General features: G+C 39.9%; 2 protein-coding genes across 2 annotated transcripts in view; one reads left to right on the top strand and one right to left on the bottom strand.

Moving 5' to 3' along the window:
* The window catches only part of Ift88 (intraflagellar transport 88), a 309,460-nt gene that overhangs the window by 141,400 nt on the left and 140,118 nt on the right, over positions 1-27,942 (top strand). The window lies entirely within an intron of this gene.
* Xpo4 (exportin 4) overlaps positions 7,114-27,942 on the bottom strand; it is a 92,198-nt gene continuing 71,369 nt past the window's right edge. Inside the window, exons 14-23 of the mRNA XM_051195616.1 lie at positions 26,164-26,323; positions 25,150-25,319; positions 22,895-23,069; positions 19,433-19,726; positions 18,530-18,710; positions 16,655-16,773; positions 15,315-15,445; positions 14,509-14,626; positions 13,672-13,764; positions 7,114-11,617 (exon numbers count right to left, since the gene is read on the bottom strand). Coding sequence (XP_051051573.1) covers positions 11,420-11,617; positions 13,672-13,764; positions 14,509-14,626; positions 15,315-15,445; positions 16,655-16,773; positions 18,530-18,710; positions 19,433-19,726; positions 22,895-23,069; positions 25,150-25,319; positions 26,164-26,323 — 1,639 coding nt within the window. The 3' untranslated portion in view covers positions 7,114-11,419. The remainder of the gene's footprint in view (positions 11,618-13,671; positions 13,765-14,508; positions 14,627-15,314; positions 15,446-16,654; positions 16,774-18,529; positions 18,711-19,432; positions 19,727-22,894; positions 23,070-25,149; positions 25,320-26,163; positions 26,324-27,942) is intronic.

The raw sequence follows: 27,942 nt of genomic DNA, 5'->3' as shown, positions 1-27,942 counted from the left end.
TCTGTTTGCATTTGACAAATCCAGAGAAAATACTCCATTATCTATCCTATCTTGGTGAGTTCCAAGGGTTGTACCTAATTCACTTTGCATTCTAATTTGCATTATCAAGCAATCTTTTAATGTTTCTCAACCTTTTACACTTTACATCTCTTTAGTGAATTTCTTTTCTGAATCTGGTAACCAAGGAAGACTGTAACTATCTGGGCTTCAACTCCCTCAGAGAACCGAGAAGGAAATAATATTTATTTGTTAGATCATAAACAAAACACCAATATACAGCCTTAGAAGTAATAAAATGGAACTTAATGACATCTAGTAGTCTTTTTTTAAATCTTTTTAAATGATTTGTTTATTCTTATTTTATGTGTCTCAGCTGACTTCTGGTTGCCTGCAAGATGTGGGATCCTTATTACTCCAGCAGCACATCTGCCTGCATTCAGAAACCCTAACTAAGACATGAGGTTAGAGAAACGGCACAACAGGAATTGCTCTTCTAGAGGACAAATTCAGTTTCCAGCACCCACACCTGGTGGCTCCAGCTCCAGGGGATTTCATGTCCTTCTCTGTCTTCCATACACCAGGCACAAATATGGTGCCCACACATTCAAGCAAGCAGTCACACATATACATAAAAAAAAAAAAACTATCAAGAAACCACTACTATAATAATAAAATAGCTCATCCCTACTAAGTTCCACTGTTATATTGTGTGTGGGTGTTTTGTTTCCATGTATGGCTGTGCACCACAGGCATTCAGTACCCAGGAACCCAGAAGATGATGATAGATTCCCTGGAATTGGAGCTATGAATAATTGCAAGCTGCCACCATATGGGTGATGGGAGTCAAACCTTGATCTGCTGCCTGGAAAAAAAAAAAATGCTCCAGTATGAGTGCTTGTCCAATGGGTCTTCAGGTGAGGCAAAAGCCCAGGGGGACACTTGCACTCAACAAGGACTAGTGGATTTCAAGACTGCAGAATACTGCTGGGACTTCACAGCCTGCACAGCACACACTCTTCTCTCTCATAATATTGATTATACTCTTGGTAGTTTTAGTGTCATTTTGCAACCATGCACGGGACAGAGGTGATCATTCCTGAAAACCCTAATTTCTTCTGGAATACTTTTACCTAAAATTATTTGGGAATTGATGCATCTCAGATTTCTTGCCTGGGGATGCCAGCTGTTACTCCAGACCCCAGAAGCTGTTCTGATTCAGTGCTGAGAGGATCGTATGCAGATCACCCATTTCTATAAATATGTTTTGAATGGGATTTTATATATATACATATATTTCAAGACAGGGCTTTGGAGGCTGTCCTAGAACTAGCTCCTGTAGACCAGGCTGGTCTTGAACTCACAGAGATCTGCCTGTCTCTGCTTCACAAGTGCTGGGATCAAAAGCATGCACCACCACCACCCGGCAGGATTGTTGTTCTTGAAAATGTATGCCTATGTCAATCACCTTTAGTTTTGAGAATCACAGGATGTACCTACCTCTGGTATTTGGCCAAGCTAGCAAAATGATATGTTGTTTTGGTTTAAAGATGTTTTAATGTAAAAGTTGGGGGAAAAACATATTTGGCAAATTTCTTTTTGCTGGAGGGTAATGTTGGAGGATGGGAAAAACTTGTTTGTTAGTATGCAAAAAATGCTTGTTTTTTTATATGCTTATTTTTAAAGTATAAATAAATGCAGCTGGAAGCTTTTTGGTACTGGACACTTGTGTGAAACTCATCTGTGTAGCTCGAGTTCTAATTGGTCTTAATAATAATAATAATAATATTAATAATAATAAACCCAAACTTTCACATTGTGCAGAGACTGGACAAAAATGATACAGCTTGAAAATTAATCCAAAATTTTTCTTTTCAGAATCCCTAAAGATGCCGTAGACTCCATACAGCAGGAAGTAACTTTAAGAACATAATGTCCATATTCCCAAGAGGTGGGGTGGGTGGTTTTTAGTCATTCAGTAGGTTATGGATATTTATCATTGTTTAGTGGGATTGATTACAAGGTGTTATTGGTAATGGTAAAAAAAGGGGGGGCACACAAATATGATAAGAGTGTAAATTATTGGATCTGCAGATATGACAGGATAAAAGCGTAGATTATTGAATCTACTGAGAAAAGAAAAAAGGGAGAATGTAGACATAAGATAAAAAGGTAGGTTATTGAATCTACTTTTTAAAAGCTATTACTAGTTTTAAATATCTTACATTGGATTGGACTTTTGTATAATGTATACACATTCTATATACTGATACAAATCAAAGATTAATTTGTTAAAACACACCGTACATGCATTTCTAATATTGTTCAGGTATTGTATTTATACAGTCCATTTAACAATGTAATGCAAATTTCTATTCCCTGAAAGTTATTACGAACTATATAAGATAATGAGGGCTGGAGAGATGGCTCTGAGGTTAAGAGCACTGGCTGCTCTTCCAAGGGTCCTGAGTCCAATTCCCAGCAACTACATGATGGCTCACAACCATCCATAATGAGGTCTGTGCTGTCTTTTGGCCTGCAGGGACACATGTAGACAGAACAACATATATACAGTAAATAAATATATCTTTAAAAAGATAAGGAAATGTTAGTTAGTAATTAGTCACCTATTAGAATTGAACTTTGTAATCACATTAGGTATGTTTTCAAGGTCAAACATATTTTAGAAAGAGAGGACGTCAAACACTTCAGAGATCTACAGAATATGGCATTTAAGATGTTTTAATAACATAGGTATTGTTTTTATGACAATGAGACGTGTCTGCTCCTGGCATCATCAGTATACTTCAGAGATGATGGGCACTGAAGAAACTCCACGAGGAGTTTACTTTCTTTGTGGCAAGTTAACCACTGGGCAAGAAAGTGCCCTTACCTCGACTGCTGACAGTATGTTTTCCAAATTGAACAAATGGGACACAAAAGAGTGACTGCAAAACCTCGCCAAGACAAGGCCAGACAGCCCTCCAGAAAAATCCAGCTTCACAGAAATGTCTGTCAGATATGCTAGGCCTGAAAGCCAAAGATGGTTACCCCAACGTTGCAGAAGAACCTTGAGTGACTGTCCAGGCAGCCAGCTTTTGTTGTCATTTCTACATTTTGGGGGAAATTGCTTGCTTGCACTTCCTGTTTACTCAGTTAATATTTCCTTCTTGGGTCTCTGAGGAAGCTGAAAACTAGATAGCTATAGTTTTCCTTGTTTACTAGACTTAGAAAGGAAACTCACTAAATAAATGTTAAGTATATAATGTTGAGAGACATAAAAAGATAACTTGATAATGCAAATTAGAATAGAAAGTATTGAAAGACCTAAAAAGTAATGTTAATGATGAACTAACCTAAAAACCAATATCTGTTCCTTGGAATTTGCTACCTTCCTCTCACAATGCCCTGAGATAAGAATTCACACTGCCCCTCCTTTCCTGTGAGTCAACAGGTGATAAATAGGGTCAAGAGATAGCTGTAACTTTGGTTTGCCCAGACAAGATTAATTAGCACACCTGAAGCCCTAAGGTCTGCTGACCCTAATAGCGAGACCATCCGGCCTCCAAGGGTCATGTACTCAATGGACAGAGGGTCCCACCCCCTCCCTAAGCTTGTGGGTTTGACTTTAAAAACACCTGGGCCCAGGGGAGGGGGCTTCTCCCTAGCCTGCGTGCTGGAGGAGCCCGTTTGCGCAAACGTTTCCTGTTCATTAAAGCCTCTTGCGTTTTGCAGCAACTGGACTGGACACTGAGTTCTTGGGGTATCGACCGAACCTGGAAGACTCCTCATTCTGAGGGTCTTACAGTATAATTATGTACAAGACTTTGGACTCACCAAGACAGAATAGATAATGGAGTATTTTCTCTGAATTTGTCAAATGCTAATGGACTAGACATTGTTGATAGACTTATTGCCTGGATATAGTGTATACACTTATTGTATATAGTTTTTTATGCTAGTTATATTTTTGTATTAGACAAAAAAGGGGAATTGTGGTGATATATTATTTATGGTTTATTAAAGCTTGCCTGAGGGTACAGAAAATCTCCCATTTAATAAATATCAAAACAAACAAACCAGTTCCATAATGGATTCAACATGTCAAACACATTAGTCAAATGCAAACCACTCAATGAGTAGAGCATGTACTAGAAGGACCTGAATTCCAGCCCCAGTACCCACACTGAAAGCTGAGTGATGCTGTGCACATCTGTAACCTTGACACCGTTTGGGGGAAGGACGATCACCTTGGCTTGCCAGCTGCCAGCCTAGATCCAGGATCAGTGGGCTAAGACAGAGTAATAAAGTGGGCTACCCGATGCCCTCCCCTTACCTCTGTGTGTAGCCCAGGTGTGCACACCTACACACACAGGAAATTTGCCCCCTACTGTGTGTATACAGGCTTTAAAACAGAACAAAGAGTGACGGTGTATAGAAAAACCCTGACAGTTCCTCAAATCCCTAAAGGACAGAGAAGAGTTCAACTCAGTTTTTTTTTTTTTTTTTTTTTTTTTTATAATTTTGCCCCTATTTAATGATTTAATCAATCACCCTAAAGCTATTTCTCAAGCTATGGGTTGTGAGAATACTATAATTATTAATAAAATTGATTTTCCTCTGAATACTGGATGTCCCAAGGTATTGTATTGTCCTTAAGGTAATGCAAATCTTGCTTTTGGTTGCAGTGACATTTCCTTGTGAAATTATTGGGGGTGAAGCTGGGGCAGGGTGACACAGGTTAAGAACACACACTGCTCCCACATCATCAGCTCACAAATACCTGTAACCTCAGCTCTAGGAGATGTAATTTCTCCTGGTGGTGAAGGCACCTGTACTTATTGCACAGACCCACCCAGTAAAAAATAAATTATTTTAGCAATGAATAACATACCCAGTGTAGCGTCTACCCATTGTCTCATAGGCAATTCGCACTTTTCAGTTATTGTATCCCTAAGTGCCCTTGATGGTTTGAATGAGAATGAACCCCAGAGACTCATAGATTTGAATGCTTGCCCACCAGGGAGTAGTGTTATTTGAAAGGATTAGGTGTGGCTTTCTGAAGTGTGTTATTGTGGTGGGCTCTGAGGTTGCAAAGGTCTAAGCCAGGCCTAGTGGCACTCTTCCTGCTGCCTGTGGATTTGGATGTAGAACTCTCAGCTACTTCTCCAGCAGGTGTGCCATCATGATGACAATGGACTAAACCTCTGAAGCTGTAAGCCAGCCCCCGTTAAATGCTTTCTTCTATAAGAAAGGCTGTGGCCATGGTCTCTTCATAGAATCACAACACGTGGGACTTAACGGAGAAGCAAGGTGCTGAGAGCAATGTAGATAATGATGGCCCGGTTCAAGAGGTCTCAAGATCATTAGCAAATGGCCTAAAGACGGTCTTTTGATATTTTGATGAAGAATGTGGCTGCTTTCTGTCTGAGGCTAACTGGAGGAGGAGGAGATTTAAAGACATCCTAGAACTGACTGTGGTGTGTGGTTACTAGTGATCACTCTTATGCAGACCTATGATGAAAAGTTGCAAGCTGAGCAAGGAAAAGGCAGGGTTTTAGAGAAAAGGAGCACCAAGAAATGTGTGGAGCTAAGTTCAGTGCTCACAGAGATTAAAAAAAGCCCCATGCTAAATGGAGTAAGGGGTGTGGTGACCTGAGGGCAATACCGCACCCAGCCAAGCTTTGCAGTTGTGGAATTAAAGAAAAGCTTGAGCAGAGAAGGAATTAGGGAACCAAGTTCTTGCCGCAGCAAGCAGTAATACTTGCTACAATACTTTGTGGTTCCACCTTTAAGGTCTAAACTACCAGAAAGGGATTTTGCAATCTCTCCTCCATGGCCAAGGAAAGCTCCTGAGGCCATGAACGATGTCAGGGCATCCTTACATGGAAGCCCAGAGAGATCAATGTGTGAATTGGTGGTGAGGCCTAGGATTTCATTGGAGACTCCAAGATGTTGGGAGATGTCAGAGGTGTGGAATACCCATCAAGGAGCTGCTAATAGGGTTAGCAGAACCAGCCCAAGAGAGAGAAGTGTGCTGAAGTCAACAAAGCAGAAAGGAGCTGGAGCTCTGAAGAGCGCTTTGCCATCAGACATGAAGATGCAGAGTTTGGAGTTGGCCCTGCTGGTTTTCTGTCTTGCTTTGGTCCAGTGTTTATTTCCTCACTGTGCTCCTTTCCCTCCTTTTGGAATGGTAATGTATATCCTGCACCACTGCATGTTGGAAGTATGTGATCTGCATTTTGGGGGAGGCGGTGAGTCAGCGTTTCTCTCTGTAGCTTTTGGACCCTGTCCTACAACTCGATCTGTAGACCAGGCAACTGGCCTCAAACTCTAGAGATCTGCCTGCCCCAGCCTCCTGGATGCTGGGATTAAAAGCATGTGCCCCTCCTCCCCACCTTACCCCCTGCCGGCATGATCTGCTTTTTGATTTGGATTTTTACAGGGTATTTACAGTTAAGAGAGTTCCAGGAGTCTCAGAAGAGACTTTAATTTTAGACTTTTAAACATTGTTGAAACTGTTATAGACTTTATGGTATTGCTACAAGCCTATAGGGGCCAGGGAGTGGTGCTATTTGAAATGATTAGGAGGTGTGTTGCTGTGATTGGCTTTTGAGGTTTCAAAAGTCCAAGACTGGCCTAGGCTTGCTCTCTTCCACTGCCTGTGGATCAGGATGTAGAACTATGTCACTTCTCCAGCACCACATGTTGCCATGATGATAATGGACTAACCTCTGAAACGGTAAGCAAGCCCCCAATTAAATGCTTTCTTTTATAAATAAGAAAGGCCTTGGTCATGGTATCTCTTCACAGCAACAGAACACTGACTAATACAACACCCATGAACAAATCACACGTGGTCAAACCAAAATGTAATAAAAATATTTAGTGAAAACACATTTTAACGCCCATTGAAGGATTTTAAAAATACAAATAAAGTTTTATCATTTTGATAATTGGCTTAACACATAGCCGTGGTTTATTTCCTAAATTCATACTGCAATATCTTTTGAAAAGTTAAATGCCTTCATTAGTTGTATTAATAGAGGTAAATATGTAGACAGTATACTCATCCCTGGGTCTCTTAAAAAAAAAAAAAACTAAAAAGTCTTAGTATAAGTTTAAAATTTTAATATTTATAAATTTAAAAATGTTACACGTGCTGAATGATAGCAGTGCTGACATTCTGTGACCACAGAACTTCTTTTTTGTACAGAGAATAAGATCACAATACCAGGATTTGCAATTTGTCATAATTTCGTGGTAAAAGACACCACACCAGGTAACCTGGGCTTAGAGCACACTTGAGGTCAGATTCCCCACCCCCACCCCCAGTAGGTACATAGTGCAGACATGGTAAATTACTTCAGGCTAGGAAAATTAGCTGCCAGAACATACCCGACAGCTCCTAATAGCTAAGAGGCCTAAAAATGCAGACAGACAAGAAATCCAAACCTTCCTACAACTGGGAAGTTCTGGGAACAGGTGAAGAGCAGGCCACAGTGGGTACAGGGAGCTGCCTAGTGCCAGTCACACATCTCCCATTCTACAGGAGGGAACCAGCACCATAGCGAATAGCTCAGTCTTTACAGAGACTTCCATGTACACATCTATATAGGACAGAAAACAGTTCATTCATCTTCAAAAATAGCAAAATGAATGTCCATCATTAATTTTCTATTTTGACCTGAACCAAATGTACTCTTTGGCTATATAAGTCATGGTTTCCCCTTATAATTGACCAGGAACACTTAATAATTCTTATGCCTAAGGAAAAATGAAGTTAAACTTGAGCCACGGCCCTTTAAATCAACTTGAATACAGTAAGATATCTAATTTGGACATTTTTCTTTTTTCTAGAAAGTCAAGTTTTAAAGAAAAGCAGTGTTTTCAGAAAAAGTTAGAAAACACCCATTTACATATATTTCAAACAATTTAAAAATACTATTACATCCCCAAATCATCTGTTATTCTGTGGGAAATTTTATAGAAAATTTATGTTAAAAATCTCATATCCAAATGAGTTCCTTATTCTCAGAAGAAAACAAGAGACATCTGACCAACACTGCAATTCCTCTAGACTTGAAATGCTAAGTGTTCTGAGGAACTGATAGTGATAATCACTCACAGGACACAGCTACTTAGGGCCAATGACACTCACCTCTTACAAAGAAATGGCAAACAAGATAAAGGTAAATACGTAACAAAGAAAAAAATATTTTCAGGGTTCAATCAACACTACCTATCCCCTAGGAGGCTAAGACCTGAAATACTGAAAGCTGACAGCTAGTGTCCCTTCAGTACATGAGGGGTTCATACAAGTATTTATAGAGATGAAAGACAGGTGATGACTACACAGCCTTGACCGCAGGAAGTGTTGACTAATGCTGAGTGGGGATGATTATAGATCTGTTTGGTTTTTAAGTGAAAATTGTGACAGAGTATCTGATTATCATTAGATATTTTTACATACAATAGATCTGAAGTGTTTAAGTTAAATTTTGGAAAAGTTTACACAATTTACACAAAAGGTCAATTTTATCAGACAAAAACAATACAGTCATGTTTATATAACACAGTCTTCCACCAGAATAGGACTCAACTACTATGTTAGGATACCATCAAATACATCAACCCAACACAGAGACATCAAGCAAACTACCCTTTTGCAGAGGCCAACAAGAGCAGAGTTTAGGAGCTGTTACATTAGCACCACTGTTAGCATACAACCTCCCTAGAGAATCTGTGATTACTTAGTGATTGCGCCCTGGGAAAGAAATGGTCAAGAAGCATAAAATGAGACAACATGAACAAAAGTATGGAAAAATAGAGGCTAAAAGATACTTTATGAACAAATGAAATTTAACACAAAAGGTGAAAAATCAAATACTTGACAGTGTCCCTTTAACATGTAATTTTAAAAGGACACAAATGACTTTTTGTTTTAAAAATATTTTTTTCAACAACAGTCAGTTTCAATTGGAAAAAATAGTTTGTAACCATGACGTCCATGGCCTCAATACCCACTAGGCCAAGAGCATCAGGAAGAAAGTGGAGCAGTAATGAAGTTCAGAAGTTCATGAAGCACTTGTAAACAATGCTAAAAACAAACTGGGGCAAAATAAAGACCAAACTAAACAAATACCTGATAATGAAAACAAATGCACACACACCCTGAAAAGTCTAGTTGGTACAATCAAGTGGCATTCCCATTATCTGAAATGTGGTGGTGTCTTTTCACCCTCAGACGGCCACTACTCAACATTCTGGCGATCATGTAAGCATTATTTGGTCCAATCTAAAATAAATCTTTCTTCAGTTAAAAGTGGTGTAACAGAATTGAGGATCATAGTTAGGATCTGAGCAATTTAATAAATATAGTTCTGTCCGTACAGAAGTTATACACAGATGCCTTTTTACTTACCAAAGCATCCTTTCCTACCCGTCTCTACTTGACTTTGTCCAGGCCACTGACCTATCTATTCAGTTTTATCTTAGCGCCTTTTGGCAAAAGGCCCATACCTATCACACACATACAGCACACACAAACCACAGCCACTGAGAAAACACAGACATCAATAACAACACAAAACAGAGTGATTACTGCTGAGATCACTTCAAGAGGAAAAAAAAAAAAATCTAAAAACACTGCAAGTATTAAAAATACAAAGCATGTACTTAGAGAATGATATTGTTTTTCTTCTTTATAGTATTTAGAGATTTTTTTTCCCTCCATTCTTACCGTTACTGAATGGTGATCAATTTAGAAGGATTCCCAAAAAGTTATGGCCCTCAGCTTTGCATGCTCTCACACCTCCTATCACAGGTACAGGATGCTCGCTCTGTTGGGGTTATAGTCTCCAGAGTACTGTGCACACGGTGCAGATGTTAAGATGCAACTGTGCACATGTTCAGGTAGGGCAGTACCTGCTGGACGGTTTAGCGAAGAGGTGTCAAGAACAGCACAGGAGCCTGCCCCTCCATGACAGTCTCAGATGCACCTGGGTCAGAGGCCTCTTGTTGCTACTGCACTGTGTGACTGGTCCTGCAGTGGCGTTTCAGAGGTCTGCTGTTTATAAATGAGCTTTCATTTTCATAATTAAAACTGGCACACAAATTAAGTGGAGCACGGTAGCAGTATAAAAATCCTGATTAGAAAAGCCAGACGATCTAAAGTGAAATTTTCTTTCCTCTCTCTCTTATTTTTTCTTAAAGGACAGATCATACTTTGTAACCCAGATTAGCCTGGCATTCACCATCATGCCTGGCTAAAGCTAAATTTTTAGTCTCTGAAACTGAATTAGTGTGGCCCTTGTAACATGAGGACAACACCCACTTTAGCATAATTATTGCCCCTAACGCCCCAATGTGCAATAGTCTGTGTGAACTGGTAATTCACATCCATTAAAAAGTTATTGCTTAAGCAAGCCATTCAGAGTAGATACGGGCTGTGTGGCTGGACAGAAACACACTAAGAGGTAACCACACGGGGATGATCCTCTTGTTTCACTGGGAAACTCACATAAATACATAATCAAAGGGGCGGGAGGGTCATAGCAGCTCATACCCTAAGCCAACTTTTATGTCTCAAGACCAATTTCTCTCTAAACAAATCTGGTTTGTCTTTTCCTCTTAAAATTAAGGCAATGAAATGGCTACAGTTCCTAAAGTTAACTTTATGGAACAAAAATATACACGTATTTTCCTCAAGTTCAGGCATCACAGTCTGATTAGAAACCTGCCATAATTACACAAAACCTGCAACGCTGAGGATGAAGGTGAGGAAGGGGGTTGAAGATAAACTATGAAACTAACAGCCACTTGGTGATGATTCTTCTTCCTGCATAATTATAATCACTGAAGGGAGGAAAAGTTGGAAAGCACAAAATCTCTTAAGTTTTCACCATCTCTTGCATTGATTCAAAAACATTTAGGATAACGAAGGGGAGAAGCTTCTTAAAATGGAGACTCCAGAGCTTAGTGATGTACAGTAGGGCCCAAGAATCCACTCTTAAAACCAGCTCCCCAAATGAAGGGAATCTATGGATATTTTGAAAAGTAATGCCGAGAACTTACCACCTTTGGCTAGTTACCTATGCTTTGATAAAAGGGCAAAAGGCACTGAATATGAATTTTATGGTGCCCATATCTGTTTGCACATATATGGAATTGCATTTTGAAATTTTAAATCACCATTCAGAATCTAGAAGACAAGTATATGGCAGATCATGGCTAACACCTAATAACAGAAGCTGATTTTAAGTTGACCTCTCCTGTTTCACCAAATTCCATGTCGAAGTCTCAGGCTCTCCAGTATCCAAATGGTCAAATGAACTGAGGAATAGGCCAAGACTCAAGTCAACTTTCAGCAATTCAGTGCACTTTGCAGAAAGGATCTAAGTTAAGAATATAGCTCTGTTGTTTATTTTACACAAAGGAGACCACCAACATTTGCCATAAATTCTTCTAAACTCTTTAGGAAGGCCATCTTCTGCTTCCGGTCCAGCGTAGGAGGAGTGCTGCTTGCAGTGAGCTTGTTGAAGGCATCTGCTAATCTCTGGTAAATAATTGGGTCTTGCTGACTTGACAGTAATGTCTCAACCAGTTCAGAATACTCGGCCTGCAAAGGAAACAAATAGTCATAGGAGTAGTTTCTTTGGGGATCCTAGTAGGACTATGGGACTGGGTCTGAGGCAGGGCAGGCAACTCTTTCCAACAGTTCTGTGCTTCCTGCTCTCACCTCATCTGTAGGTTAACTTATTAACCTACAGCATAATTAAAATGTATGCTGCTATGAGACTGACACTACTAATGCTCACAGTTTACAGATGAAGGTTCTGCCAAAATTACACTGCTATGAAGCAATAGCACAAGCAATCTGGCTCCGGACCACCTTTGTGACACCGCCTTTTGGTTAGTCTGCATTTTGCATATAACATAACTATAATGTAAAGGTGAACAGTTCTCTAGTGGCTCATGCGAACACCTTGTCCACACAGTTCTGAGGACAGCAGAGGCACAGCAGCACAAGTGTGGAGATGTGAGAGCTCTCTCAAAGTGGAAAGAATACTCTAAAAGTCCCAAGCAAGCACTGTAGCTAGTGGCTTTGGATAAAGGGCAGGAATGATACAGTGGTGGTATATTCTATTCTTGGTATCCTCTCTCATAACATTAGTATACAGGTGAATGGGCAGAGGTTGGAGGGGAAGTCACCTGGGCCAGAGAAGTGCTGTGGGTAAAACTGGTGTGCCATTAATTTTCATGAGCTTCCTGGGATATCACAACATCAAAATGACGAAATCAGATATTATATAGAACAAAGAGAAGCAGGGTTCAGCTTTCCCAATCCCCACCCCCATTGTCTACAGCTCAATTGAGCCAGGGTGGCTATTTTAGCTGGCCACTCCAAAGGATGGGAGGAGGCCAGTATAATCTTGAATCATCTCCCCACTGTCAAGAAACAATAGTGCTTCTGGGGTCAGGCAGCAGGAGCCACACTAACTGTTCCAAAGTACCCAGTCTCTGCTTTCAGACTTTCTGGGGAACAAAAAAAATTTTTTTTTCAATGCCCGTTTACATGTATGTATTGTAGAGAACAATTTGCAAGAGTCATTCCCCTCCTTTCACCAAGCTTGTCTTATTTCTAGTACATGATTTGCGTGTGTGTGTGTGTGTGTGTGTGTGTGTGTGTGTGTGTGTGTGTTGCAGAGTCCGTTCTCTCCTTCCACCACAGATACAGGATTCAAAGACTAAACTCAGGTTGTTAGGCTTGGTGGTGGCAATTACCTAAAATGCCCTCTGAGTCATCTTCCCTGGCCCTCTTGAGCATCTCTAAAATGTACATAGTCTAAAGACAGTAGACAAAGGAATCAGAATGCACTGGCTAATACACACAGGGAGAGAAGTACATTGCCTCAGTACACACAGGAAGGAGCACACACCTGAAAGGAAACACTTGTAGGTAGTTGCCACAGGAGCACAGCAAAGAAAGGAATGCCAAGAGCACTTTTAGCTTGGGGTACACATGGCACATAATATCTAAAGAATGGGGGCTTTACGCAGTAGGATCTCAAAAACCCTATTGGTTTTTAGGAAGGCAAAGTTTCTCCAATCACTTGGCCATATAAAAGGTATAAGGTAATTGAAAATTACCTGTAACCTGTTCTTTTATATACTGGACAGGCATTTTTATCAGAATTAGGAGGCACATGAGATTCTATTATATTAATCCCATGGGAATGATGGTTTAAGATCTTAAAGGTTCAACAAAATAAGTAACACATTGTTTTCAAAACACTAAACAAAGTAACACTCCACCCTTCACTCTGAAGGCAAATACCTGCTCCCATTCTGATGCACCTTTCTACTTTTATGAACTCTCAATTCCTCAAAGACAGCCATCACTCACTGTGTACATGTACCAGGCTCCTAGCACAGGTGAATTAAAGCCACACTTTTAAGTGGAAACTGTGACAAAGAACAGCTCAAAAAAGATGGGTAAATAAATTCTTTTGATTTGATAAGCAGATTGTCAGATAAATACAAAATACAATTCTAGAGCTCAAGATGGAGCCAAGAAACACTGAATTGGGTCTCTGAGTCCTAGTCCTGGATTCACACAAAGTAATGGTGGACAATGGCCATCATCATCTCACATGAGGGGTTGTCCAGTACCTGATGCAAACACACCAATGTGTAGAAGGCTTCTCCAGCTGCAGTAGTCATCTCCGTGTTGTGCTTTTGCAATACCAGCATATCAAAAACAAGCTGAAATTACATAGTAAGATATATCTATAAAACATAAGATAATTATTTAAAACCCTAGTCCCTCCCTGCCTAAAAAAGGGATGGCCGTTATAGTTTATTATATTAACCAAGTAATTATGAAATCATTTTTTGAATCCAAGGAAAACATGCAACGTTATTTTCTGTGGAAAAAGAGCAACAGATTCCCTTTATACACAACATTGTTTGAGACCACAAAACAGAAGTGGAAGAGAACAGGCTATGGAAGAACTGCCCTTCCAGAGGACCCTGGTTTGGTTTCCAGCATTCATATAGTAGCTCACAATTGTCTGCTAATCTAGTTCCTGGGGATCTGATGCCCTTTTCTGGTTTCCACAGTACCAGGCATTCATGTGGCACAAAGACACTCATCTATACAAGACACCCATAACATAAAAATAAAAAAGCCCCTTCTTGGGCTAAAAAAAATGACTCAGCGGTTAAGATCAATGGTTGCTCTTCCAGAGGTTCTGAGTTCAATTCTCAGCAACCACATGGTGGCTCACAACCATCTGTAATGGGACCCGATTCCTTATTCTGGTGTGTGTGAAGATCACACTCGTGTACACCAAATATATGTAAAAGCCCCCCTTTTTACTTTTAGATGAGGTCTTGCTAAACAGCTCAGTTGGCTTTGAACTCACTCTGTAACTGAGGCATGGCAGGCAAGTACCACTCAGCTTGGCTAAGAAGATGATCCTCCAACCTATCCACCAAACATCTTACCTTAAGGAAGTGCCGGGTTGCTAGAAAAAGTGGTGAATCCGTTTCTTGTGCTTTAGCACATTGTTCAGCTAAAGGCGTCAAGGCCTCGAGGCAGAGCTGGCATACTTCTGAACTCATTCTGGACACAATGGTCAAAGGCCAAACTATATGAGATATACCCAACTTTACAAAAGATCAAAGATGTGACAGCTACATTATGCACATGACTATTTATAGAAAGGAATACAGACAGTGAGATAGACCAGATTGCAATGTCTTAACTGAGGTTGGAAAGAAGTATTTCCATATTAGATGGCCTCTGAGAGTTTGAGTCTAGGTCCAGTGATGTCTAGCTTGTTACTGCAGATGATCTCACAGATAATGACATTATAATGTCAGCAAGCTAAGACTAGAGAACCAGCTTCAATATAATCACATGACCTAATGAAGGAATGACTTTAAGAACAGGGGCCAGGTGCTAGATGTATGAAGGAAACGATCATGGACATTCACAAAAGAAACAGAATTACAGCTGGACATGGTGGTGCAAACCTTTGATCCCAGCACTTGGGAGGCAGGGGTAGGCAGACCTTTGAGCTCAGGGCCAGCCTGGTCTTCAGAGCGAGTTCCAGGACAGCCAAGGGGGTTAAAAAAAGATTAAAAAAAAAAAAAGGAGAGAAAGAGAGGCAGGAAGAAAAAGAGTTAAAGCAGCTACATAGGATAGGTTTTTGAAGAAATAAATCTTAACTACAAAAAAAAAAAAAAAAATCATTTAAAAAACTTTAAGTATCCCACTCCTTGAACAACAAAGTTCATTTAAAGGATACGATGTCATTCCTAGTTCTAGGGAATACATCAGACTCTTAAACAGATCCTCAGGAAGCTGGGGTATTTTTTCAGGAAAAATCTCACAAATAAATGTGATCAACTTGTAGTATTGATTACAAAGGGTTGGAAACTGAAAAAGAAATATTAAATATTTTCATGTTAAATACTTTCTAATAAAATGGAATGACTAACAAGCTTTTAAATAGTATAATTAATGATTTCTCTAAGATGTATACAATATAGAAGCACAGCCCTCAGAAATGTAAAATAAAGTTACAGTAAAGGGAATATTTCAGTTAAAAAAAAAAAGTAGAAAGAATTATCTTCTGAAAGGCTAATAGGAGACACAGACAAGTCCTGATATTCTATGTTGACCCTAAACAAATAAGGCAATCAAACAAAAACTAAAGCTCTGGGAACAAAGTCCTTTGTTAACATGTTAATTTCCATTTAAGTGTGTTAGAAAACATGCTAAACTGTTACAAGTTATGTGGAAAATAGAGTGGTCAGTCCTTTTTATCTTTCCACTTTGACAGCTCTGAAGAGCTGAGGGAAAAGTAGACAATCTAGTTTAACCACAGAGAAAATGTGCACCAAATGTTTACGATAGCTGACTTAATGGAATGGACAAACACTAAAAGCAAACCAGTGTACAAAGCTGAATAAACTCTCATCCTAAGAGTTGTTACAAAACCCCTAGGTTCATGGGTTGTCAGAAACTGCCCAATAGACATTCCTCAGGGAGGAGGCGCTACTAACATTTGTGCTCCTCACCACTCAGACACTTACTTCTGCTCCTCTGTCCCAGACCCTTTGGACATACACAGGTGTGTGCACACGTGCATGTGGTACATTCATAGACATACACACCCTTCTCTTCCTTCTCCAGTATATCCTTGTTTTTACCCTTACCCTTCTGTGATGACTCACAACAAAAACCCTCTCCCCTAGAGTACTTCCGGAAGGAGTAAAGGGCAAACTCAGTGGCCACCCACCCTCAATACCAACTGGTAGAACCAAAGCACAATACAGTCACAATGTGCAAAAATTTTTAAAGTTAATCTTGGTTTCTACCATTCTATTTCTACATGGAAGGGCTTAGAGAATACCCACCATGGCTGGCTCCTTTGGTTGAGAATGAAGTTTAAAAACAAAACAACAAATTCTAAGAGAATTAAGACTACTAGTAGAACTATTTTCCTGTGGTACATCCTGATGAAACGTCACTAATTATGTGTACACACAGGACTAGGGCATGTGTACTGAGAGATAAGCACAGTAAACTGTAGTAGAAATACAAAACTGTTAATACTCTTCATGTTCATATTATTTTAATTACCTTCAAAAGATCTTGTGACATTAAGGGCAGAATTAGGTTTACTCCATATAAAACGACATCAGCTGCCGACACAGATCTGCCTGCTGCTTGTCCTGGCTCATGTCCTCTAAACACTTCATCTATCAAAATAAAAAGCACACTTGTACCGTCGTAACTTAAATCTCCAAAGCTCATATTCCTTTATGAAAACACAAATATAGTCAAGCTCAAAGACCCAAGAAATCCATTAATGGGAAATAGAAATCTGACAAGCCCAGCCCATGCCATCCTTTTGTATTATTTGTTAGGGATTCTGAGTACCCAATACAGTGATAGTAGATAAGTAAGGGCAAGAGACATTCTAGAAATCACTTAACACACGTAATGCCTTGGCATTTCACTCTAGCACCTCCAGCTAGCTTGGGTAAGCCTGTTGAACTGTGAAACTAACAGGGCAGACAGTGAACAAGAAAAATGAACCAACAAGTCAACAGAGCAAGAACAATCTCAAGGACTGGACATGGTGACTAATGGGGCTTATACAGTAACAGCTTACAGAGCCTTCAAGAAATCAAAAAATATCTGCCTACAAATGGCTGTACAATCTAAGGCAATGCTACAAAATGATGTTTTTGCTTATAAAACAACCCACTTTTATCAGGTTTAAAGGCAAAGTTGGCAGGAAGGTAAAGCTAACTAGTGAGGGGAGAGACATTCAAACACATGGAGAATGTGTACTGAAGGCAAGAGGAAGTAATTACAGCCATTTGGTATAAACAGCCCTTTATGATCAGTTTCTGAAGCAGTTGCTCTCCTTCCTACCTGTTACTCTGATAACACACTTGTAGAACAAACAAGGAAATTCAGCAATAGCTTCTGAGGGAAGTGGAGACAAACTGCACAAATGAATGAATTTCACTGACTGACCAAGCTCTTGTCTGTAAGTACAAGTTTTTTGTTTTTTCCTTTAATCTACTAATTACCAAGCATAGTGCTAGGCAAGACACAAATGTTCTGAAAGATCTTTATTATCATATTGACTGATAGCAGAAAGGCAGATTAGCTTTCTTTCCCCATATTATGCTATTAGAAAACCATGTTATATAGCTTATCAAGTCTGGAATCCAGTACTTCTCATCCTAATGGGATTTCCCATGCTACATCCATAAAGTGCTGGGTTTGATGGCCAATCACCTCAGAGGACATGGAAGAGCCAACAAAATATCCCTCTAAAGCAGTGGTTCTCAACCTTCCCAATGCTTTCACCCCTTAATATAGTTCCTCATGATGTGGTGACCCCAACCATAAAATTATTTCATTGCTACTTCATAACTGTAATCCTGTTTCTGCTACAAATCGTAACTATTTGCTATGCAGGATATCTGCTGCAGGGGTCTCAATCCACAGGTTGAGAACCACTGCTCTAAAGAGACTAGGGTCTACAGACACATACAAGGATTTGAATGTGAATTCAAATTTACTAGCTACATGCATGTGGGTGAGTGACCTAACGACTCCATGCCGTCACCTCAACTGTAAAGTGAGAGTAGCAATGGAACCTGCTGCATAGGATTGTGGGAAAAGCAGCAGTTGGCACTTATTAAGAATTGCATAACTGGGGAGAAAAGAAGGCACAAGTCCTTTTTCTTTTAGATAAAAAGCATCTGTGTGATAGCTGTAGAATTGATTTTTAAACAGAAAAAAATGAATAAATAAAAGTTCATATTCATATTGAAAAGCAGACAAGAGAAAGGTCTTCCATCTCTACCTTCATTTCAACCAAAGGGATTTTCTTCCATTTGTTTTGTAAACTGAACTTCCCCAAGGAGTTTTACTTCAAGAAAATAATGTGTAGTTTTAACAGAAACAGTAACAACAACCACTCCAAAAGACTACCTGTGTCACTGAAGTCTATGAACTCCTTGGAGAGAAGGTTAGTGAGAAGCTCCATAATGAGAAGCAGGTCCTGGTACTGCTCTTCTTCCGCTGTAACATCTATCCTTTGCCGCCCTACATTATTCTTAGAATACACTTGCAACAAAGTAAGGCAGGCTTCATATAAATGCATAGCTTTGGACTGTAAGAAAACATGAGGAGTGACATTACTTGTTAAGATCTGGAAGATAAGCTCAAGTTTAAATCTAGTCTAAATTACAATAGTAGCTCTATATTAACAATAACTAAGGGTTGAGAATTGGTAAAGTACTTGCCAAACAAGCATGACCACTTGCATGCAGATCCCCAGTGGTGCATGCTGGGGATCTTAGTACCAGAGGGAGGAGACAAGAGGGCTTGCTGGCATGTTTGGCTTAGTAAGCTGTAGGGTCAATAAGCCCTTGCCTCAGAAGGTGGAGGGAAATACAGGGAGATACCAACACACACAAACCCAATCCCCCCCCACCACACACACAGAGCATTAACAATAATAAAAAGAGCTGGATGTGGTAGCATGTGCCTTTATTCTGAGCACCTGTGAGAGGCAGAGGAGGAAGATGCAGCTCTGGGAGTTTGAGGCCAGCCTTGACTACATAGAGAGACCCTACCTCAAAAACAAAACAAGAAAACAACAACAAAAAAACCAAAAAGCAGTAATAAAAGGATACTTAAAGTAAGAGCACAGCCATATTTAATATATTAGCCCCTTTCTAACAATAAAATGTTGGAGTAAGAACTTATATCTATTCCACATGACTTCCTATTTTGGAGAAATACAAATATGCATTAAACGTTAAGCAAAGAATGGAGTACAACTGCTGCAGAGACTTATAATCCTGAAGGACAAAACCAGAAAGTGCTTACCTCTCCAAGATAGCATATCTGTTTATGTGCAACTTCAACAAAAACTTCTATAATGAGATTGACAGTTTCTGGAGTATTTTTGTATACTTCCATTAACCCAATGCAATTGTTAAGGAAGTCCATTAAAAAATTAAAAAGAATGGCTACATTGTCGATCTGGGTGGCCTCAGCAATGCCACACAAGGCCTCCAGTGTGGCAGTGACCTCTTGCTTGACATCTTCCTGCTGACACATCTGCTGGAAGTTCTCCTGGTTTATCACTCTCAGGAAGCGCTGCTGAAGAGGCTGAAGAACCTGTGGAGTAACACCACAACAGCATGACCTTCCTACTCACACACACTCCTCAACTCGGGTCAACATTTGTTGACACCCCCCCCCCAATTGTTTTTTTTTTTTTTTTTTTTTTTTTTTTTGAGGGGGACATGAGACAGGGTTTCTCTGTGCTTCTTGGCTGTCCTGGAACTCACTCTGTAGACCAGGCTGGGGCCTCAAACTCAGAGATCTGCCTGCCTCTGTCTCCTGTGTGCAGGGACTAAAGGTGTACACTACCTCACCTGGCTCCCAAAATATTTTTATTGGACAAGATGAACACAAAAAACAAGGACTATTTGAACTACTAGGTTCCCTACCCCTTAAGTCTTTGAAACAGGTCTTGTTAGGTTGCCCAGGCTAGAGCCAATTTCTCAGCACTCCTGCCTCTGACTCCTAGGTTTGAGGTATAATCCATTTTGAGAATCTTCATACGTTGTGCCATATACAAAAAAACTGACAGCCAAGTCACAGAATAGGGTTCTTTCAATCCCATTGTTTGAAAAATTGTGCTTTTTGGGGGGGAGGAGATACATTTTTATTCTCTCATAATTTCATTCTAGTTTTTATTGCATGTGTGTGTTGACATTGAGTATCCACTTTATTGAGGAAAGGAATCTCAGCAAATCCAGAGCTCGATAATTTGGCCAATCTAGGTATCTGGTTTGTCCCAGGGATATTCTTTCTTACAAGTGCTGGGATTTTAGCTGAGCCTTTATGCACACCTGGCTTTTTATGCTGTGCTGGCTGTCTGAACTCTGATCCTTCTATTTATGGGACAAGTGCTATATCCACTTAACCATTTCTCCAGGCCCTATTTGTTTTCTAATAGTCTCGCTGTGTGTCCCTGGTTAGTCTCAAAGTATTGTGAATCCTCTTGCCTCTGCTTCAGAAGGAATGAGATTATAGGAGTGTGTGTGTGTGTGTGTGTGTGTGTGTGTGTGTGTGTGTGTGTGTGTTTGTATGCCTATATACCACACTAAGTTTATTCTTTAAATTTTGCCACTTCTCTCTACATTTTTCCAGGTGTCTGGCCAAAGAATTATAAAGATGGAAAAAAAGAAACCAGAACTCCTCAGTAGAGAATCAACAAACTCTCTCCAAAGGCCAGATTAAGTACTGTATACACTGCATTTCAGTGGAGCCATATAAACAGTGAGAAATAACTCAGTGAAAGCATACCTACAGAAACAGGAGCCATGTTTAGTCTGTGAGCCAGTTTGCCAATTTCTAATGTAATATAGTTAAAATATCAGGTCCTTATCTGATTGTTTGTTTTGTTTTTTTTTCCCTTCTCTTTCCTTACAATTCTTAGTATAAAATACAACTTCAGTTAATCAGCAATGTTCTGAGTGTTTATAGGGCTGAAGAAATGGCTTAGTTGGCAAGGTACTTGCCATATATGGTAGAACGAGTGAGAACGACCTCCATAGGGGGTCATATATTTCAATGCTTGATTCCTAGTTGGTATAACTGTTTGGTAAAGATTAGAAGGTGCAGCCTTGTTGGAGGAGGTGTGTCATCCTACACCATTCCTAGTTTGCCTCTCTTTGCCTCAGGTTGTTGTGTCAACATGTAAACTATTGCTCCAGTGCCATGCCTGCTTGCCTGCGCTCATGTTCTCTGCTATGATGGTCATGGACTCATTCTCTAAAACTGTAAGCAAGCCTTGGTCATAAGTTGCCTTGGTCATGGTGTTCTCACAGCAACAGAACAGAAAAATAACCAAGTCACCACATAAAGTATGAGGACATGAGTTCATACTCCAGCACTCACGTATAAACTGAGTGCTTATAAGCCCAGTGCTGGGGAGACAGAGGCGAGAGGACCCCTGGAGTTTGCTGTCCAGAGAGTAACTGAAATCAGTTTCAGATACAGTGAGAGACTATCAAACACTGAGAGCACTGAGGAAGCTTCTGACTACATGTATGTGTATGCTTGTGTGTGGAAGATATGAGCCTATGCATGCAGGTGCTCACACAATCAGAGGCATCATCAGATCTTCTAGACCTGAAGTTACAGAAAGCTGTGAGCCACCCGAAGTAGATGCTGGGAGCCAAACTTGTGTCCTCAGGAAGAGTAGTATGTGTTCTTCGCCACCAAACCATTTCTATGAACCCAAAGAATAATTAAAAAAAAAAAAAAAAAAAAGTAAGCCTGTTTTACCTTAGCCAACTTACCTTCACAGATTTTAAGAACATTATAGGCTAAGTATGGCAATGCATGCCTTTATCCCAGCACTTGGGACAGTTCAAGGCCAGACTAGCAGCCTGGTCTACAGAGTAAGTTCCAGCACAACCAGGACTACACAGAGAAAACCAGTCTTGAAGAACCAAAGGGGGACAGGGGAGAGAGTGAGAGAGAAAGAACACCATAGAAGGGACCAGAAGCCAGACTTCTATATACACATACACCTGATTCAAGATTACAGAAGGTGCTCGCACTATGGGTTGAATAAGAACCTGGGAAAGTGACTTCATCTGAACAAACTAAGGTGCAGTAAGTTAAGATTCTGTCATACTGGAGAGTGTGCCCCTACTCCAATATGATGTCTTATAGACTGAGAAAATTGGGATGCAGAGTAAACAGAGAACCTGCCTGCCAAAGGTTGTCCCTAACTACCAGAAGCCACAGACCTCAGAAAGAATGCTATCGACACCTTCCTTGGACACTTGGGCATCTGCCTGCATGAAAGACATCTTAGGCCATCGTGGTAAAAAAAGTGTCAGGACACAAACACACTGTATCTGTACCTCCTTCTCAAGGCAAAGAATGCCTTATGGTTCTTCATGTCAGCTTCTTTCAATGTTTGGGTACAGGCTGACTAACCCAAGGCCTTGTCATGCTAAAGCAAATACTCATCTCTGGGATACCCACCATGCTTTTCACATTCTGATAAAGATACACCAATTCATGCTCTCATCTGGGTTGGGAAAAATGTACCTGAAGTATTGAAAACACTAGTAATACTCAATGTGTTGAACAAGCATGCTGGATAAGCCCTGAGACAGTATTAGTCAATTACTAAGCTTCAAATGGTTGATGAGGTGGAAGAACACGAGATAAGTTATTGCTGAGGTGTTTGTGTCTCCAGACCACTTCTTTTTAACATATGTAGGGTGACAGAAGAATCAAAAGACAAGGGACTTTTACCTCCGTCCAATACTGCTGCTTGGTTTCTGTGTCCATATGTGCAAAACCTCCTAAGACCAGGGCCTTCATCAGGGTCCTCTGCACTGGGCTCGACAAGAAATTAAGAGGTGGGCTGCGGCTTGCAAACTGCTTTGCTAGATTCCACCAGTTTTCACACTGAATTACTAAGTTTGCTCTACAAGTAGAAATAAGAAAATGTTAAGTTGTATTTTGTACACACACACACACACACACACACACACACACACACACACACACACACACACACCCCTACTAACAAAATAAAGACTGGACAGAGCTGGAGAGCTGGCTCGACTATTACAAAGGACCTGGGCTCAGCCCCAGCACTAACATGGTGGTTCACAGCCACTCATAACTCCAGCTTCTGGGGATCTGAAGGTCTTTCCAGGCATTTATAGACATGTGGTGCACATGAATTCATTCAGGCAACATGCATTAAAATAGGGGGAACATTTAATTTTAAAATCTGCTAAGGCAAGACTTTGATGTGTTATTCAATTGGGCCACATTACTGCAATCTTTCTGCCTCAGCCTCCTGAGTATTGAGAATACAGTATGACTGGATGTAATTTCTAAAAATGTTTTATTTGTGTGTGGGTATGTGTGTCTGTATGTTACTGTGCCAGTAGTGGCCATAAGATGACACTGGGGACCAAACCAGGGTCCTCTGGGAGACACTGGGAGCTTTTAACTGCTGAGCCATCTCTCCAGTCCCTGATTTTTTTTTTTTTTTTTGGTTTGTTTTTTTTGGGTTTTCTTTTTGGAGACAGGGTTTCTCTGTGTAGCTCTGGCTATCCTGGAACTCATTCTATAGACCAGACTGGTCTCAAACTCACAGAGATCTATCTGCCTAGCTCTGACTCCTGGTGTTGGAATTAAAGGCATGCACCAATACAGCCCAGCCATGAATGTAATTTTTAAAGGATAGTATCAGAAGCTCACATTTACTGTAGAGCTACAATGGTTTTTAATTGCTCAAGAATATAGAATTTTTACTTAATTTCTTTTCATCATCAATTTTCTGACTGTAAAGAGATAATGGCTGTATAGCCATTTCCTTATGAAGGATGAAGTTCAGGAAATGTCTAAGCTTAAGAAAGCCCATTTCTCAAGTTCTATCTGTGGTGATCAACTGCTTGCTAAGCAAACTCATCAGTGCTCTGATGCCCCCAAATGTGCAAGGGGCTCTAATGGTGAGCTTTCATGAGAGTCACCCATTGGGAGAGTGTGTTTTTGACAACGCAATGGACCTGCAATTACCCCCTCACTCCCACTCCTGTAGGTAACTCTAATAACTCCTTCAGCAAACTGGGCTTGTTCCTTAGTCTGTGCTGCCCTATCTATTCAGAAGAGATGGAATCAGATTCTCTGGGGAAAACAAGTGGACAGGTACAGCTCTGAATCTCATGCTCAAGTGAGACTTTATGTGCAACAATAAAAGCCAGTAGCATTAACAGCAATAATATTTCTATAAAGTAAGAGAAATACAATTTCCTATAGAAAGTACCAAAAGTTTAACTTTGCAACATCAGCTTAAACATTTATTGATTCCCAATAAATGGGAATCACTGAGCCAGGAGATGGTGGCACATACCTTTAATCCCAGTCCAGGACAGCTAGGGCTATACAAAGAAGAAACTGTGTGTGTGTTTGTGTGTGTGTGTATGTGAGAGAGAGAGAGAGAGAGAGACAGACAGACAGGATGGGACGGGATGGAGAGAGAGAGAGAGAGACAGACAGACAGACAGGATGGGACGGGATGGAACTAAAAAATACCAAATGGGAACATTTGTACATGAAAGCAGGTTTTTAAAAGATTGTTATTTTATGTATATGAATGTTTTGCCTGCATATATGTCTGAACATTGCGTATGCCTGGTACCCAAACAAGTCAGACAAGGGCATCTTTGGAACCAGAGTCACATACAGTTGTGAGCTCCCACTTGTGTGCTGGGATCAAATCAGGGTGCTCTGGAAGAACAGCCAATACTCTATCTCTGAGCCCTCTCTCCTGCTCCTGAAAGTGTTTTTAAAACTGGTTCTCTAATGCCGACAGGCAGTGCAATTCTCCATCATTACACAGGGAAGCTGCCATTTGTATCTATAACAACATTTTGATGAGGTTTTAAAACTATTACTCTGAAAATGTAGGTTCTAACTGGGCTTAGATATTGTTAACTATTTGCCAGTCACTAGAGAGCAAACTGAAATCTGTGCTCCTCCGCTCTCCTTACCTTTCTCTTCTTTCGACCAATGTGACCAGGAGTTGTACAGTATCATTTGCAAGGTCTTGCTCACTACTCCAAACTGACAGATTGCTGATGACTTTCTGTAAGAGGTAGCCGATAATCCACTGGGAACCCTCTGTATCTGCTCCAAAGGCTGTGCTCAATGGTAAACTTATCTTAAGAGAGAACATTTTCTAAAGTCAGAAAGATCATCTAAAAAGCAATCTATAGAAAATCAACAATAAAACTAGCATCAAAGCCTGAGGAGGTATTCATTTCACATTACTTTTATCATTTTTCAAATCAAAGATAATCCCCAATTCATCATGTTTTCCAACCAATTTTTCTGTCAGTTTGAGTTTCACAGTAATTATTCACAAACTAACATTTCTTTTTTTTTTTGGGGGGGGGGGAATATTTTGAGACAAGGTTTCTCTGTGTTGCTTTGTAGATCAGGCTGAACTCACAGATATCTGCCTGCCTCTGCCTACATAGTGCTGGGATTAAAGTCATGTGCCACCACTGTTGGGCTTATGGTAATGTATCTTAATACTTGCTAAAAATCAATGGAAACAAATCAACATTCTAAGAAAAAATAGTACTCCAGTTACAAGTCCTTCCCAGTACTTATACAGTTCTGTCTACTTATTTTTATTTATTTATTTTTTTTCAAGACAGGGTTTCTCTGTGTAGACCTGGCTGTCCTCAAACTCAGAGATGCACCTGCTCCCCAACAACTGCTAACAGTTTTGTTTTCATAACTGAAACAAACAAACAAACAAAAAAATCTTAACTGGGCGTTGGTGGCCTGGTAGTGTACAACTTTAATCCCAGTACTCAGGAGGCAGAGGCAGGCAGATTTGTGTGAATTCGAGGCCAGCCTGGTCTACAGAGCTAGTTCGAGGACAGGTTCTAAAGCAATACAGAGAAACCCTGTCTTGAAAAAACAAGCAAATACATCTTCTTACCTTTAAACTTGCCGTCATCATAAACTCAGAGTTACTGGTTTTACATTCTCACCTGATCATATAGTTTTTCATCTACCAGGAGGTAAGTCTTGGCCCAGCGTTTTAGAAACCAAACAATGTCTTTGCCCATTTGAGGGCTTAGTAGATGAGTGAGATTTGCTCTTATTGCTCGAGATTCAACTTCTGAGACTCTTAGCACAGCAGACAACAGCCTGTGGGGAGAAAAGAGAAGTTGCTAACCCTATTTTTTTCCCATAAGAATCCTTTTTGTTTCTTTATGCCAGACTATATATGTATAAATTCCCAAAGGGTAACAGATAGAATCCTCACACTGTTTCTGGTCTTCCAGAGACAAGGAAAAGGAGGAATGAGAAGTACCCTCTGCTCAGACTGTAATTACAGATGTAAATCTCAACATCACTGTCTAGGACATGGCTCCCAGTTCAAAATAGAGGAGCACACAGAACAGGGTTTAAGCCATTTTTTCAGCATTCCTCTTGTAGGCAGTTTAAATATTTGTATCACAAAAGACAAGTCCTATTATGCTTTAAGATCTGAGAACTGACTTACTAGAATTGACTTGATTCCTAATGGTATGTTAAAATAAAAGCCTTCTCAGAACAGTTACCTACCTAAGTACACATATTGTCCATCCCCATGTTATGGGAATGGAATTAGGCACACACCAGAAATTACATATTTTCAACTTGACTTTAGCCAAAAGACAAGGAAGCACAGGTTATAATGTATATCAGTGCCTAGACTAAGATTCTAATCACTAAGGTTTGGCTTCTGTTCCATTCCTTTTGTTTTCAAAAGGGCTGAAATTCCTGTGTAATCAAACTGGTGGATGTGTGCATTCCTTATTGACCTTCTGATCGCAACAAGAAGTTCTCAGTACTGTTGTCCACCCTGCCCTTTTGAAAGAGCTCCTCCCGTGGCTGCCTGGGTACCACTTCCACATCCTTTTCATTTGTCTATTTGCTGTTTTCCAGTCTTTATTGAAGGTCCTTCTCAGGAATTCTTTAATCAGGAGAGTTTCCACCTAGAAACCTCCTTTTATCCCTTACTGTTTACATGTTCCCCATAAACCAGTGCTCAAACTTTCTAAATTCTAGAGTGTATGTGAACAAAAATAACAGAAATCCTAATAACCCATGTTTTAGCAATCATGATGTATTAAAATTTCCCGTAAGACTAAATTATTTTAACTATAATTTAAAGCCTAACAGCATTTGAAGTCAAATGCTTATATTATATTAGTACTTTAAAAGTATGTACTACATTTCAGTCTCTATAGTGTTGACAGCCACTACCGTCTATTTAAAACAAGATTTCCTTTATTTGAACTTTATTTCCCCAAAGAAAATTATTTACCAATTGTACTATTTTCTTTGATACATTTATATATTATACTTTTCATGAATTTCCAATGATTACAAAACTAAGTATTTTTAAAGGTCTTCTGGATTATAATACTTAACAGCATACAGCAGGACAAAAATGTAACATAAATTTAAATTATGAAACAGTTTCCTCCAGTGCTAGGGCTCCAAGCCAGAAGCTTGTACATGCTAAGCAAAGTGGTCTACCATTGAATTACATTCTCAGTCCAATTTTAAGTATTTCTTGGGGATAACACAGAAGAGTTTCCTACTTAGTTTATATACTTGTGAATAAATATTACTTATTGTCAGACCATCCAAAGTTGATTCCTTTTTCATTTAAAGAGATGTAAACACTAGAGAAAAAAACTTAAAACTTGTTCTCATTAAAAAATAGAAGTTACTTTTCAAACACCAAGGTCATCCACTATTTGAATTACTTTCAA

Source organism: Phodopus roborovskii, unplaced genomic scaffold (assembly GCF_943737965.1).
Source record: "Phodopus roborovskii unplaced genomic scaffold, PHOROB, whole genome shotgun sequence".
Lineage (NCBI taxonomy): Eukaryota > Metazoa > Chordata > Mammalia > Rodentia > Cricetidae > Phodopus > Phodopus roborovskii.
The sequence above is the reverse complement of the archived record's forward strand: the minus strand, read 5'-3'. Positions and strand labels throughout refer to the sequence as shown.